The sequence below is a fragment of the Nyctereutes procyonoides genome, unplaced genomic scaffold, assembly GCF_905146905.1.
Source record: "Nyctereutes procyonoides isolate TBG_1078 unplaced genomic scaffold, NYPRO_anot_genome, whole genome shotgun sequence".
Taxonomy (NCBI): Eukaryota; Metazoa; Chordata; class Mammalia; order Carnivora; family Canidae; genus Nyctereutes; species Nyctereutes procyonoides.
Genome location: NW_026575131.1, coordinates 31894455 through 31911412, shown reverse-complemented (window position 1 = coordinate 31911412; position 16958 = coordinate 31894455). Strand labels below are relative to the sequence as shown.

The 16958-nt window shown below is 36.7% G+C and overlaps 1 protein-coding gene across 10 annotated transcripts in view; it reads right to left on the bottom strand.

Moving 5' to 3' along the window:
- Positions 1-16958, bottom strand: part of CFAP20DC (CFAP20 domain containing) — a 244468-nt gene that overhangs the window by 125262 nt on the left and 102248 nt on the right. For all 10 annotated transcript variants that reach the window (XR_008666843.1, XM_055343303.1, XM_055343310.1 and 7 more), the window contains one exon: positions 1634-1790. Coding sequence is in view for 9 of the 10 variants with exons in the window: in XM_055343303.1 (XP_055199278.1) it covers positions 1634-1790 (157 nt within the window). In the remaining variant the exon portion in view is untranslated. The remainder of the gene's footprint in view (positions 1-1633; positions 1791-16958) is intronic.

Below are 16958 nucleotides of genomic sequence, written 5' to 3'. Positions count from 1 at the left end.
TGTTTCCTGGGCTTCTAGAAAAATTGATTTTGTTAAAAATAATCCCAGATGAAAATCAAAAGGAAGCATCAGTATTCTTTCAATACTTTCAGTTGCTTAAGACTGTCTTAGCTTAGCAGGCAAATTTATGCCATCTTATAAATTCTAGATGGTTCTGTTGTATTTATTGATCATATAATGAAAAATTAATGTGTATATGTCCTATCTTTCTAGAAATAATATGAGGAGTTACTCATTTACTATTTTACCATGATAGTTAGAAATATAACTAATTAATTAATATATAAATGTAATTTATCTCAAATGACTTCATGAAATGTATACAGAGTAATGAGATAGTATGTCCTGGACAATGGTGGAGACTTTTGAATGCTGACTTTTTTTTTTTTAAGATTTTATTTATGAAAGAGAGAGAGAGAGAGAGACAGAGAGAGACACGATGGGGGGAGAGTCAGAGAGAAAGGAAGAAGTAGGCTCCCTCTGCCTAGCTGGGAGCCTGATGCGGAGCTGATCCCAGGACCCCTGGGTCACAACCTGAGCTGGAAGCATATACTCAACTTGAGCTACCCAGGTGTCCTGAATGTTGAGATCTTTTGAACACCCTTATTAATTTGGTGACTTTGCTACACAGTAAGTCCCATCTCCTTAGTCAGGAATCAGATATTCACTTTACTAGCCACTCTTGCAGCATGTAATCTAGGCTCTACAAATTAGATACAGCCATATCTGACTTCATACAGTACAGAGAAACATGAAAAAGTCTACTTCTGGACAGTGTAGTGAGGAAGAAGACATCCAGTTTTCCAGAGCAGCAATAACAGAAATTCTGGAACCTAGAGCCCAGCATTATGCTGTGTCTTATGGAATCTTTCTCCAGTTTCAGTAGCTATTAGGGGTCTTCCTTGCGGCAGTCTTGTGGTGGGGGTTGCATTTGTTCTTGGCTGTAGCCCCAAAGCCTGACTTTCTGGATATCCTTGAGATTCTATGAAGGCTAATTTCCTTAAATAAATTCTTTTTTTCTGTTTCAACTACTTAGAGAGGGTTCTATTGCTTGCAACTAAAAATCTTGACTAATTCACATGGTAAATGATATCATAAACAACAAAGAAAAATAACCCACACAAAAACATATCTTTGTGACATTCAGCTACAATAAAAATAAACGTGATTCAGAGTAAAGAATGACACATGCTACAACTTGGATGAACCATAAGGACTTACGCTAAGTGAAATAAGTCAATGACAGAGAGACAAGTACTATATGCTTTTACTTACATAAGGCATCAAAAATAGTTAAATTCATGGAATCAGAGTAGGATGGTGGTTGTTAGTGGTTGAGGAGAAGGGGAAATGGGGAGTTACTAATCACTGGGTTTTGGTCAAAATTAATAAGCACTCTCTAGTGTACAGCATTACATCTGCTGTACAGCATTATACCTATAGTCACTAATAACATATAGTACACTTAAAAATTTGTTAAGAGGATAGATCTAATGTTAAGTGTTTTTTCCACAGTGAAATAAAACAAATTTAGAAAACCCACTACTATGTACTAATACTATCCAAAGGTATGTCTATTTTTAAAAACATATTGGGGATTTAAAAAATCTTGATAGTAGCAACTTCAACATACCATCTTTATCAGCAGTGTCTTGAGGCTTGCATTTTAAAGTAAAGATCTTCCGTAGCTTACAGTTAGCTGAGACAATAATTCCATCCAATGACTGGAACACTGCTCCCTTGAATATTTCACTGGTAAATGCTACCAAGTCTATGCACAGATTGCACCACTAAAATAAAGAAAAGAAGAGTAAGTACTTTCTTTAATCACATAGATGAACATGTCATCTACATGTGGATAATTCAGAGAATTGAGGCAACTGTCTGGATCAATCAGACCTAAACCAATATCCTCCCTGAAGCAAAACTCTATTTTGGCTTCAGTTTTCTTAAAAATTGCCTTGATTCTTCCAAAGAAGTCACCATAATCTAAACCAGTCACTGGTCATATGGCTGTAGAGTTCTCATCATGAGGCAAGATTTTGACAACTTTGGGAAATAACTCTGGATCTGTAGGCAGTATGCTAGTGGGAAGCTAATTGCAGGTGCGTTAGACCACTTAAATCCTGAAAATCAGGGATAAGTAGCCAATTGTTACTTCAAGGGGACTAATTTGATCATAATTAGTCACTTATATTTGTTAAAAAAAATCGTGGATGAAATCGGAAGCTGGGTTTAAATTGTGGCCAGTGCTGCCTACTTATAGCCAATTAACCTATTGTACAGAAATAGATTCTTCCAAAGAATTTGTAATTATGCCTAGTATTTGCCAGTTTTTAAAGTACTCTTGCAGGGACTAATTTCTGCCCATTAAACAATTAGACTCCTCAATACTTCATCAAATGAATTCTCTAAATGGTCTGCCTGAGTTAAAGAAAAGGAGAAAGTAATCATTTAGTAAGAAATTAAGACATATTGAAGATTGCAGGACAACAACAGGAAAAATAATTTTTGAAATTGAAAGAAAGGTAGTATTTAAGGTTGTCTGTACTTCTTTTAAAATATCAGGCTCTTACATTATTTGATTAGAAGAACAGTTTACATAAGATTCATTTTATTAATCTGTCAAAATTGAAAGTTATATTTATTGATAAAGGAAATAATGATGTTATTCCTAAAGGCAAATTCTATTTAGGAAGGTTGATTTTATTATGAAGGAAAAGCAAAAGTGGTTTCCATAGTAGAAAAGTAAGAGAAATTGCAATAAGTTATTAATTAAATACATAAAAATTATTTGTAGGTGTCCCAACAATAAAATTATATTCCCAGACCACGGGAATGCTCTGGTCTTTTGGGTGAAAAGAAGTCTGGCATAACAAAAAGTGGGAAGGAGGGTTCAGTGTGATGCAATAATGAAGACTGGCTTGGCCTGCAGGGTGGTGAGCTCTGGGAAGGTGTGGGGGGTAATGTGGGATGGGGCAGCAAGGCCAGGTTCTGGAAGTGCTAAAAGATAAGGAGAACCTTAAACTCCAGAGGGAAAGGTGTGGAGAATGTGACAAGAGTGGAGTACTGGGAAGTCTGAACTAACCCTGATACAGGACTATTTGGGGGTGGGAAGAAAGCTGAGAGATAAGACTAAGGCACAGAAAGACCACTCAGTCATTCAGTCAGTCAGTCATTTAAGTATGAAGTGAGGAGGGTCTGGTAGAGGGCTAGTATAGGAGGTGGGATGTAAGGGGCAAATTCAGTAGGCATGCCCTATGCTGAATGAAATATCAGGGCTTGTTGGTAAAATCCAGGTTAGAAGGGATAGAGGTATTGGGGTTTCCAGGAATCCAATAATAATAATTATTATTTTATTCACATCACTATCATTGTTATGTGGTTCCTATTCCTAAAAGACCTGGTTAAGATTATGTCTCAATTGCAATTATTCAGCTGGTTTGTCCCAGCAGTAACTGTATTCATCCACTCTTCCCCAAAGTTGCTACGCAATTCTCAGGTGTTAGGCACTGGGCATGACTCTGACATACAACGAATAAGAGAGTCCTTCTCAGTCCTTCCTGAGAAGGGAGGCAGACATGTTGCATCTGTTCTATGTGGTTAGTGCAGAAGGGGCTCAATGCAGGAGGATGGGGAAGTTCAAGAAAGGCTTCTTTAAAAAAAACATTTTAAAAATGCCCTGATATATGCAAATATAAGCCCAAACATGCCAAATTTTATACAAAATATAGTTCTTGTCACTACTCCTCTAATCAACTGTCAACTCTTAACTATTCTTCTCTCTGCATTTTTAAATAACATCTTTTGATTTATCAATTTTAGACATTATTGTCTTTCTATTTTTTAAAAGATTTTATTTATTTATTCATGAGAGACACAGAGAAAAGCACAAACATAGACAGAGGGAGAAGCAGACTCCTTGCAGGGAACTCAATGTGGAACTTGATCCCTGGACTGGGATCACGCCCTGAGCTGAAGGCAGACACTCAACTGCTGAGCCACCCAGCTGTCCCTACTGTCTTCCTAATATAGATAAGACTTGTAGTTCACTTACACATCCTACTTCTTCCACTGCATCTTCCCTAAATAATTGTCTCTCATTCATTCTTTTCACCTTTTTCCTCAAAATCCATGTTCTGTGTTTTCCTTACTGTGACTATGTAAATACTGTACACTGCTGAGTCAGGTGATACTCTATGATTACTTGTTATACAACTTCTTTATATTTCTTTTTTTTTTTAATTTTTATTTATTTATTTATTTATTTATGACAGTCACACAGATAGAGAGAGAGAGGCAGAGACACAGGCAGAGGGAGAAGCAGGCTCCATGCACCAGGAGCCTGACGTGGGATTCGATCCCGGGTCTCCAGGCTAAACCGCTGCGCCACCCAGGGATCCCACTTCTTTATATTTCTAGAGTTAATGATTGCTTTGAAAATTATCTGCTTTCTTGTACTTGAGAATCCAAGTATTCCTATATCTAGGAAAGGCTTGGAGCCACATCTAAATTTGGTTTTGAATAAGGAATAATAGTTTCCAGATCCAGGGAAGCATGGGAACATTCTGGGTATTTTTTCTCAGGGCCTTTCCCTGTATTCCCTACCTCGATGAACCCTTCAGTGGGCTACATCAGTACACCCCATTACACTCCATCGGCTTGGCTTGGGAATTGCTGTTCACTTCCTTCAAAAGCTCTGAGTCCTGGGCCAGGAAACCAGGCCCTCACCTACTACATACTTTTCTTATCTATCATAGTCAAGCTGCCATTATTCCCTCTGTTCAGATTCATGCATTATGGAAAGTGTTCAACAAATAATGATCCACATGTGTGTATTTATGATGTACAATGACATACATATATGTACATGCAAATGTACATACTTTCAATCTTTCCTTTTATTTTTTTAAGTTTTATTTTGATTCCAGTTAGCTAACATACAGTATTTTATCAGTTCCAGGTATACAATAGTGATTCAATACTTTCATACATCATCTAGTGTTCATCATGACACATGCACTCCTAAATTCCCATCACCTATATAACCTACTCCCTCACCCACCTCCCCTTTGGTAACCATCAGTTTGTTCTATATAGTCAAGAGTCTGTTTCTTGGTTTGCTTCTCTCTTTTTCTCTTTGTTTTGACTGACTTAATTTCATTTAGCATTATACTCTCTAGCTCCATCCAGGTCATTGCAAATGATAAGATTTCATTCTTTTTTTACGGTTCAGTAATATTCCATTGTATTTTTATCCATTACTATTTTTCTATTCATCAGTCAATGGACACTTGGGCGGTTTCCATAATTTGGCTATTGTAGATAATGCTGCTAGAAACATTGGGGTGCATGTATCCCTTTGAATTATTTTGAAGTATTTTTGTATTCTTTGGGTAAATACCTAGTGGTGCAATTGCTAGATTATAGGGTAGTTTTAAAAATTCTTTTTGAGGAATCTCCATACTGTTTTCTACAGTGGCTGCACCTGTTTGCATTTCCACCAACAGTGTAAGAGGGTTTCCTTTTCTTCACAACCTCACCAAAATCTGTTGCTGCTTGTGTTGCTGATTTTAGGATTCTGACAGGTGTAGACTGATATCTCACTGTAGTTTTGATTTGAACTTCCCTGATAATATGTGATGTTGAGCATCTTTCCATGTATCTATTGGCCATCTGTATGTCTTCTTTGGAAAAATGTCTATGCATGTCTTCTGCCCATTCTTTAATTTGATCGTTTTTTTGGAGGTGTTGAGTTGTGTAATTTCTTTATGTATTTTGGATACAAAGTCTTTATTGGAAATGTCATTTCCAAGTAGCTTCTCCTATTCTGTAGGTTGATTTTTAGTTTGGTTGATTGTTTTCTGTATTGTGCAGAAGTTTCTGTATTGTGCAGAAGGCTTTTGTTTTGATGTAGTCCCAATAATTTTTTTTTCTTTTTGTTTCCCTTGCCTCAGGAGACATACCCCAAGGAATTTGCTACAACTTATGTCAAAAAAGTTACTGCCTGTGTTCTCTTCTAGGATTTTGATGGTTTCAGGCCTCACATTTAGATCTTTAATCCATTTTTAAAATTTATTTTTGTGTATGGTACAAGAAAGTGGTCCAGTTTCATTCTTTTCCATGTTGCTGTCCAATTTTCCCAACACTTTTTGTTGAAAAGATAGTCTTTTTCCCATTGAATATTCTTTCCTGCTTTGTCAAAGCAGGAAACTATATTGACCATACAGCTGTGGGTTCATTTCTGGTTTTCTATTTTGTTCTGTTGATCTATTTGGCTATTTTTGTGCCAGTACCATACTATTTTGATGACCATAGCATAAAACTTGAAGTCCAGAATTGGGATGACTCCAGCTTTGTTTTTCTTTTTCAAGAATGCTTTGGCTATTGGGATCTTTTGTGGTTCCATACAAATTTTAATATTCTTTGTTCTAGTTCTGTGAAAAATGCTATTGGTATTTTGACAGGAATTGCATTTAATGTGTAGAATGGGGTACTATAGACATTTTAATAATATTTGTTCTTTCAATCCATGAGCATGGAATGTCTTTCCATTTCTTTGTGTCATCTTCAATTTCTTTCATCAGTGTTTCCTAGTTTTAAAGGTATAGGTCTTTTCATCTCTTTGCTTAGGTTTATTGCTAGGTATCTTATTTTTTGTACAAAGAGAATGATTCCTTAATTTCTCTTTCTGCTGCTTCATTATTGGTATATAGAAATGCAACAGATTTCTGTATGTTTACTTTGTATTCTGTGACTTCACTGAATTCATTTATCTTTACTGAATTAGTTTTTTGGTGGAATCTTTTGGGATTTTTCTATCCGGCATGGCATCTGCAAATAGTGAAAGTCTTACTTCTTCCTTGCTGATCTGGATGCCTTTTATTTCTTTTTGTTGTCTGACTGCTGTGACTAGAACTTCCAGTACTGTGTTGAATAAAAGTGGTGAGAGTGGACAATCCTGCCTTGTTCCTGACCAGAGAGGAAAAGCTTTCAGCCATACCCATATTGGCTATGAGTTTTTCATATATGGCTTTTATTATGTTGAGGTATGTTCCCTCTAAACCTACTTTGTTGAGGGCTATTATCATGAATTGATGTTGTACTTTGTCAAATGCTTTTCATGCATCTATTTAAATGATCATATTTATAATTGTTAAATTTTCTTGTTGGATTGTCCTTTTTTATTATGATATAGTGCCCTTGTCTGGGGTTAGGCTTTATTTTAAAGTCTATCCTTTCTTTTATTAATGTGATATATCATATTGATTGATTTACAAATATTAAACTACCTTGCAACCCAGGAATAAATGCCACTTGATCGTGGTAAATGATTTTTAAAATATATTGTTGGATTCAGTATGCTAGTATTATTTTATTTTTTATTTATTTATTTATTTATTTATTTATTTATTTACTTACTTACTTACTTACTTACTTTGTGGTGTCTTTATTTAGTTTTGGTATTACCAGAGTAATGCTGACCTCACATAATGAATTTTGAAGTTTTCCTTCATTTGTTGGAATGGTTTGAGAAAAATAGGTATTAACTCTTCTCCAAATGTTTGGTAGAATTCACCTGTGAAGCCATCTACTCCTGGACTTTTGTTTCTTGGGAGTTTTTGATATTTGATTGAACTTTTTTGCTGGCTATTGGTCTGTTCAAGTTTTCTATTTTTTCCTTTTTAAAAAAATTTATTTTTTTAAAATTTATTTTAAGATTTTATTTATTCATTCATGATACACACACAGAGAGAGGCAGAGACACAGGCAGAGGGAGAAGCAGGCTCCATGTAGGGAGCCCAAAGTGGGATTCGATCCCAGGACTCCAAGATCATGCCCTGAGCCAAAGGCAGATGCTCAACTGCTGAGCCACCCAGGCATCCCTTTCTATTTCTTCCTGTTCTAGTTTTGGTAGTTTATATGTTTCTAGGAATTTATCCATTTCTTCCAGGTTATCCAATTTGTTGGCATATAGTTTTTCATAATACTCTGTTATGATTGTATTTCTGTGGTTTTGGTTGCTATTTCTCCTCTCTCATATGTGATTTTATTTATTTCAGTCCTTTCTCTTTTCTTTTTATAAGTCTGGCTAGAGGTTTATCAATTTTATTGATTTCTTTCCCAAAGAACCAGCTCCAGCTTTCATTGATCTATTGCTTCACTGTTGTTGTTATTATTTCTGTATCATTTATCTCTGTTTTTATCTCTATTATTTCCTTCCTTGTGCTGGCTTTGTGTTTTGTTTGTTGTGCTTTTTCTAGCTCATTCAGGTGTAAGGTTAGGTTGTTTTATATGAGATTTTTCTTGTTTCTTGAGGTAGGCCTATGTTGCTCTATACTTCCTTCTTAGGACCACTTTTGTTACATCCCAAAGGTTTTGGACTTTTGTATTTTCATTTTCATTTGTTTCCATGTACTCTTTTATTTCCTGGTTGACCCATTCATTGTTTAGTAGTATACTATTTAACCTCCATTTATTTGTGGTCTTTTCAGATTTTTTTCTGTAGTTTCATAGTGTTGTGGTTATTAGAAAAGGTACATGGTATAACTTCAGTCTTCTTATATTTGTTGAGGCCTACTTTGTGCCTTAATATGTGATCTCTTTCAGAAAATGTCTGATGTGCACTTGAAAAGAATGTGTATTCTGCTGTTTTAGGGTGCAATGCTCTGAATATATCTGTTAAGTCCACCTGGTCCAGTGTGTCATTCAAAGCCATTGTTTACTTGTTGATTTTGTGTAGGTGATCTGCCCACTTATGTAAGTGGGTTGTTAAAGTCCCTTGTTATTATTGTATTATCAATTAGTTCCTTTATGCTTGTTATTGTTTTATAAATTTGGGTGCTCCCATGTTGGGTGCATAAATATTTATAATTGTTAGATCTCCTTGTTGGACTATCCTTTTTATTGGTGCCCTTCTTTGTCTCTTATTACTGTCTTTGTTTTAAAGTCTAGTTTGTCCAATATAAGAATTACTACTCCAGCTTTCTTTTGACATCTATTTGAGTAATAAATGTTTCTTTATCCCCCCTTTCAATGTGCAGGTGTCTTTAGGTCTAAATTCTGCGCAGCATATTGATGGGTACGTTTTTTTTTTAAAATCCAGTCTGTCGCTCTATGTCTTTTGATTGGAGCATTTAGTACATTTACATTCAAAGTAATTATTAATTGATATGTATTATATTATTTTATTACTTATTTTGTGGTTGTTTCTGGAGATTTTATCTGATTCTTGACTTTCATGTTTTGCTGATTTTCTTTAGTAGATATATTTGGATTTCTTTCTCTTTATTCTTTGCATGCTTATTAGTGGTATTTTATATATGGCTACCATTAGGTTTGTACATAACCTCTTTTGCATATAGAAGTCTATATTAAGTTGAAGGTCATTTAGTATGAACCCATTCTTTTCTCCTCTACTCCCCACATTTTAGGTATATGTTATTATATTTTATATCCTTTTTTTTTTGAATTCCTTGACTGATTTTTTTTATAGAAACAATTGATTTTTACTTAGGCTTTTGTGTTTCCTACCTTTATACTGTCATTTTTGGTCTCTCCTTTCCAGTCAAAGAGTCCCCTTTAATATTTCTCACAGGGTTTGTTTAGTGGTCACAAACTCCTTTAGTTGTTGTTTGTCTGGGAAATTCTTCATCTCTACTATTCTGGATGATAGCCTTCCTGGATAGAGTATTTTCCATTGCAGATTTTTCCCATTCAGCACTTTGAATACATCATGACACTCCCTTCTAGCCTGCAAAGTTTCTGGAGAAAAATCTCCTGCTTGCCTTTCGGGTTTTCCCTGGTAAGTTAATGACTTCTTTTGTCTTGCTGCTTTTAAGATTCTTTTATCACTATATTTTGCAAGTTTAATAACATTATGTCATGGTGTCAGTCTGCTTTTTTTGATTTTGATGGGAGTTTTCTGTGCTTCCTGGATCTGGCTATCTGTTTCCTTCCCCAGATTAGGGAAGTTTTCAGATATTATTTCTTCAGTTAAGTTTTCTGTCCCCTTTTCTCTCCTCTTCTTCTTCTGGGAATCTTAACAATACAAACGTTATTACATTTGATAGAGTCACTGAGTTCCCTGTCCTAGTTTTGTGTAATTTTTCTCTCTCTTGTTCAGCTTGATTAGTTTCCATTACTCTGTCTCCTATGTCATTAATTTGTTCCTCTGCTTCTTTCATCCTGCTATTCATTCCATTAAGTGTGTTTCTCATTTCATTTGATGAGTGCTTTATCTCTGTTATGGTATTCCTTATTTCTGTGTTAAGGGTCTCTCATTCATGTCTTCTACTCTTTTCTCAAGTCCAGTGAATATCCTATGATCACTGTTTAAAATTCTCTATCAGGCATGTTATTTATGTTTCACTTAGATCTCTGGCTTTGGCCTTGTCCTATTCTTTCATTTGTAACAAATTTCTCTGTCTCCTCTGTCTGCTTCTCTATGTTTGTTTCTGTATGCTAAGAAAGTCAGCTATACCTTCCGCTCTTGGAAGTAGTGACTTTTGGAAGAGGTTCTGTGATACCCTGTAGTGCAGTGTCCCCTGTTCACCAAAATCTGGCACTTTAGGAGAGCATCTTGTGTGTGTTGCTTACATCTTGCTGTTGTGACTGAGTCACTTTTCCTTTTGGTGCAGTTGTCTGCACTGACTCTCCACCTGTTGTGGGCTGTGCTTGCTCTCCGTGGTGTTAGCAGGACCCAGGCAGGCCAGCTCTGAGGGGGCATGCCGGCTGCAGAATTTGGAAGCAGGGTGGCAGTATTAACAAAATTTGTACTAAGCCACTCCAAAATGCCATGGTGGCTGGGAGATGCATGAGCTGGGCACAGCAAGCAAACATGGCTGGGCAAGGCTAGGCCCAGCACATGAGGGTGTTGGGGGCATGTGGTTGATGCAGTGCAGCGCAGTGACTAGGCCTGGTGGGGTGACGATGCACAGTGTGCAATCACAGCTGTGCACCTGATGGTGGGTGGGATGCACTCTAATGTATGGGGGTAACTGGCCGGGTGCAGCCCAGCAGATGTGTGCAGTACAGTGCAGTGGCCATGCACCCAATGGCTGGTCAGGGCACATGTGCGGCTTTAATAAAATTTGTCCTGAGCTCAGGGCCAAAGCCAGCAGACTTGGGAGTGTGCTCATACATAGGAGAGATTGTGGGCATGGCACATTTGCTAGTGGGTCAGGCAGAAGTGTCTATGTAGTACTGCCTCTCAAATGTGGCTCTGTGTTTATGCTGGGGATGGGGGAAGAGAATGGCACCTGCCAGTTCCATTGCTTTTGGAGACATCCCCTTAGCATGCTTCGAAATCAGGATGAAGAGGTCTGTCTCCTGTTTTCAGGACAGGAGATTGTGACTGTGCAAATTGCTGGGTATTTTGTTGTTGTTGTTGTTGCCTCTCAATGCAGACTGCTGTCTTTTTAAGGGTGATAACCCAGCTATCACTCATCTTCCCAGTCTGCCCAGTTTGCCTAGTGCTGGGTCAGCTAACTGGTTCCAAGTATCACTGATCTTATAAACTGACAGAATTTAGCTCCCACTGTTTTTTTTTTTTGTTTGTTTGTTTGTTTTTTTAAGTAAATTCTACACTCCACGTGGGGCTCAAACTCAGAACCCCGAGATCGAGAGTTGTATGCTCTACCAACGGAGCCAGCCAGGTACTCCAGCCCCTCTGATTTTTAAAGCCAAATTTCATGGGGATTAGTTTTCCCCGTTTGAGCTCCCTGGGACGAAGGCCCATTTCACTGCCTTCTCCACATGCAGCTCCCTCCATCCTACAGGCAGCTTCCCTCTGCCTTTCTGACCTTCCTAAACTTTTAGCTGCAGCTTTGTCTCTGGATTTAGTTGTGGAGTTTTGTTCTTCCATTCTTCAGATGGCTTTCCAGTTTCCATACAAGTCGGATGTAGATGATATCTAGTTGAAAATATGGGATGGGGTGAGCTCAGGGTCCTCCTGCTCTACCATCTTCCTAAGATCCCCCTCAAGCAAAATCCTCAGTCTTTTATTTTATAATCACTCAACTAGTCTCATAAATGTGTGGGAACTGATAACTTTTAGTGAATCCATCTCTTATGAGTACAGATGGGAGTTGTTCTGAGAAAGGGAATAACTTTCACAAATCTCCTTTGGCTAGAGGAAATAGAAATTATTTTTTGGTTTAACTGGTATTTATAAAGGTTCCACTTTTCATAATGTCCAACAAATTATCATTCATATAAATGCTGTGACGTACTTTCTGAAGTTTCAGAAAAGAGTATGAACTCTCTACCCTCAAAATGCGGATTCCCTGAATTACAGCTGAACTTTATAACATATTATTTTCATTATTCTTGGTGATCAACCATTCTTAAAATCCCTTTTTTGAGTTCTCTTGATCTCTAATCATTTTATTCCTAAATGTAAATGTCTAGGAGGGAAGAACTCTTGATTTAAAATATTCCTAATTATGAATAATGTACTAGGAAGATAGTAATCTGACAGAGAAAAGACAGTTTTGCTTAGGTGTTGCCTGGATTAAAAAGAGAATTTATGCTATTTAGTTCCAGCATGGAATTCTGCATAAAGAAACTAACCAGCAAAGGGTAAGAGAATAATTTAAAGCATGAATTTCTAGTTTTTACTGATTCATGTTTTGGTCTATGGCTTTATTATATTGGTAAAAGGCCAGCAGATGGTGCGAACACACACATACACACACACACAACTCAAATGCATGCAATAACAAGTTCTTGGCCATCCAGCACTTTTTGATCTTCCTTGCCATTACTGCAGCAAAGATGTGACAATAATTGAATTCATTCTGCCAGTATAGAAAGAGCCTGAGTCACTGACAGTGCACAGCTCTAGCTAGTGAGTGTTGCCAGTGAGTGTTGCATTTCTAAAAGGAAATCACAAACAAGAAACCACAATTGCATAACCCAGCAATCCTAAAGTACATCTCTTCTCACAATTTTAGGAACTCATTCTGTTTTTGTGCTTCTAAAATGATGACAAAGAAAAAAAAGAAAATGATGACAAAGAATGGGGTTTTAGAGCCCCATTTTATTCTTGTGCCTTTTACAATAATTTTTTCACATGTTAGCTTTACTATCTATTTTCTATTTAGCAATAGAAAATCTGCTTACAAGACTTTATTCATCTCAATCCACCATCATATTGTTTACTAAATGAACTAAGCAGAGACCAAAATAGTAATTTCATATCTGAATGGTCAAGAGAAGCAATTACCTATTACTACCGTTTTAAAAAGCAATTTCCTCAGGAAAAGCAAATCATGACTAGTCCCTACATGGAGAGAGAGGATATGAGGAGGTTAGGGCTACTAGTGCTACATGCAGCTCCTGGCTGAACCACAGACAGGCAAGTTCTGTATAAAGAATCATGATACCTATTTAGTAACTGGCCCCACCTCCCATCCCTACCTGCATTGAGCAAGCAGTTTCTTCCTTAAATAGCAGCCCACCTTCTCTTGCTAATTCTCATGTCACCTTTCACTGTGCTCTCTGAAATCCTTACTAATGAAAAGTACTTTCTTCCTTTGTATTTTTCTAAGGGTCCTACCTACCTTACTTTTACTGAAACTTGGATTTTCTCTGAAATATTACCTCCCCCTCAACTCTGGAATTGAAGTTCAGAAAGGTGGTTCATATGTGCTTCTACAGCCTCCAATTTTGAGGCCATGGGGTGAGGTGGCATTGGGAGCAGGCTTGCACTTCTATCTGGGAACCCTATCTTTTTTGAAGCTGGAGGCATTGCATTGACAGGCTCTCCTGCCCCTTTAGCTTCACTGATCTTCAAATCACTCCCTGGTCACTTCTGCTTCTGCAGACACACCCTTGCCAGCCTATATACATATTCCTGAAAAAATACTGGCTGGGACCAGATTCATCTTACCTTCTAACATACCATCCAATACCCTACATCCCTTAAATCCTTTCCTTCAAAAGCCTTCTATTCACTCAGCAATCTACTCACATGGTCATATTCTTTTTTTTTAAAAAAAATATTTTATTTATTTACTCATGAGAGACACACAGAGAGGCAGAGACACAGGCAGAGGGAGAAGCAGGCTCTGTGGGGAGCCCGATGTGGGACTTGATCTCAGGATTCTGGAATCATGACCTGAGCCAAAGACAGACGCCCAACCACTGAGCCACCCAGGTGCCCCACATGGCTACATTCTGACACTTAACTTCCTTTCTCTGAAACACTTAACTTTTAAAATTTGGAATTAGAGATTATTTTCTATTATCTAATTGTAGTATTTTATTCTTTAACCTGTCTGGAAATTCCCTCCAGTTAACCCTACTGGCAGCTGCTTTTAAATATATTCCTCCTAGGGATGCAACAGCATGGGCTCTGGAGTCCATCTGCTTGGGTTTGGGTTCCAGCTCCACCATTTACCAGTTAGATAAGCTTTGAAGTTACTTAACCTCTCTGTGCTTCGTTTTCCTCATTTGTAAGATGGTGGTAATAATAATAAATCATCTGAGTTGTTAGGATTAAATGTTTAAAAACATGTAAGCATTTATAATAGTACCTAACATATATGTGCTTGATATATGTTAACCACATCATCTTTTTGATTTTCATACCATGAAATGCACAGACCTTACAGGTACAGTTGGATGATTCTAACCATTTCATTCACCTGCATGCCATAGCCCATCAAAAGGTATAGGACATTTCAATCACCTCAGAAAGATCTTTTGTGCTGCTCCTAGTCAGTCTTAGATTCACCCTTCTCAAGGGCAATCACTAATTTCTTTCATCTTAGATTAGTTTTACCTGTTCTATTAATTTATATAAATGGAATCACAGTAAGTGGCTTCTTTCACTTGGCATACTACTTGAGGTTCATCCATGTTGTTGCATGGAACACAGTAGTCCATTCTTGTTTTGTTGAGTAGTACCCTACTCTGTGACTGTATCACAACTTAACTGTTCAATATTCTGTTGTAGGGCATATGGGTTATTTCAAGGTTTTCACTTTTATAAATCAAGCAGTTATGAAATTCCCATCCAACGTTTTTTTGTGTACATGTACTTACATTTCTGTGGATAGACACCAAGGAGTGTAACTTTTGGATCAATGGGTAAATGTTTAACTTTATCAGAAACTTCCAAAGGTATTTCCAAAGTGGTTACGCTGGAAATTCTCTGTATGTGTTCAGAATGTATGATAATTGCTTTATATCTCACCAACATTTAGTATTTCCTCTTTTATTTTTGCTATTATAGTGGGTAAAGTAGAAACAATTGTGTTTTTCATTTGAATTCCCCTGACTGATATTATGGAGCTCCTCACATGTTTACTTGATTGTACAATCTTTGTGATGTGCTTGTTAAATTGTTTTTGCCTTAAAAAAGTTATTTTTTTTTAATTATACAGTTGGAAAATATATTCTGAATATGTCTTTTGTCAAATATATATATTAGGAATATTTTCTTCCTGCTGTGGCTTGCTTGTTCATTTTCTTAAAAATGTCTTTTGATGAGTGGTTTTAATCTTTAAAAAAATTTTGAGAGAGAGTGCACATAAGCTAAGTAGGGGAGCAAGATGTAGAGAGAGAGGGAGAAGCAGACCCTCTGCTGAGCATTAAGCCCAACTCCGGGCTTGAACCCAAGACTCTGGGATCAAAACCTGAGTCGAAAGCAGACACCAAATGGACTGAGCCACCCAGGAGCCCTGAGTACTTTTAAGTTTTGTTGAAGCCCATTTTGTCAACTTATTCTTTATTAGGGTTAATGTTTTCTGGGTCTTAAGAAATCTCTTAAACTTGTGTGTATTTTTAGTATTTACATTTATGATTCATCTTTAATTTTTGTGAATGCTATGAAGTATAGGCTGATGTACACTTTTTTCTCCCATATAAGGCATATGGGAGAACTCAGAAGCTCTAGACCTGAAAAAAGAAGCTTCTACCTTTACTGAATTGCTCTGGTGCTTTGGTTGAAGAGCATCTGACTATACACATGTGTGTGTCCATTTATAAACTTTTTATTGATATCTATGCCAAGAACACATTGCCCTGATAACTGTAGCTTTATAACATGACTTGAAATCATGAGGCACAATTTTTACATTTTGAAAATTGTTTTGTATCCTAAGTCCTTTGAATTCCCATAAATATTTTAGAATTTGTTTATAAATTTTGCAAAAAATATTTTTAAAAAAGCCTGCTGGAATTCTGATTGGGATTAGACCGAATATAGTTTTTGGATCCAAAAACAACATGTCTCCATTTATTTAGGTCTTCTTCAATTTCTCTCAGCAATGTTTTATAGTTTTCAGTGTAAAGGTCTAGCATATTTTATTAAATTTATTCCTGAGTATTATATATTTTTGATGCTATTGTAAATATTTTTAAAATTAAAAATAGAATTGTTGAACTACCATACTGCACATCTAAAACTAATATAACACTCTATGTTAACTATACAGGAATTAAAAAAAAACTTAAAATACTTAAATTATCTTTGTGTATGGTGCAAGAGAGTGGTCTAGTTTCATTCTTCTGCATGTGGATGTCCAATTTTCCCAGCACCATTTATTGAAGAGACTGTCTTTTTTCCAGAGGATAGTCTTTCCTCCTTTGTCGAATTATTAGTTGACCATAAAGTTGAGGGTCCACTTCTGAATTCTCTATTCTGTTCCATTGATCTATGTGTCTGTTTTTGTGCCAGTACCACACTGTCTTGATGACCACAGCTTTGTAGTACATCCTGAAATCTGGCATTGTGATGCCCCCAGCTATGGTTTTCTTTTTTAAAATTCCCCTGGCTATTCGGGGTCTTTTCTGATTCCACACAAATCTTTTTTTTTTTTTTTTTTGGTAGCTATATTTTTTTATTATTTTTTTAATAAATTAATTTTTATTGGTGTTCAATTTACCAACATACAGAATAACACCCAGTGCTCATCCCGTCAAGTGTCCCCCTCAGTGCCCGTCACCCA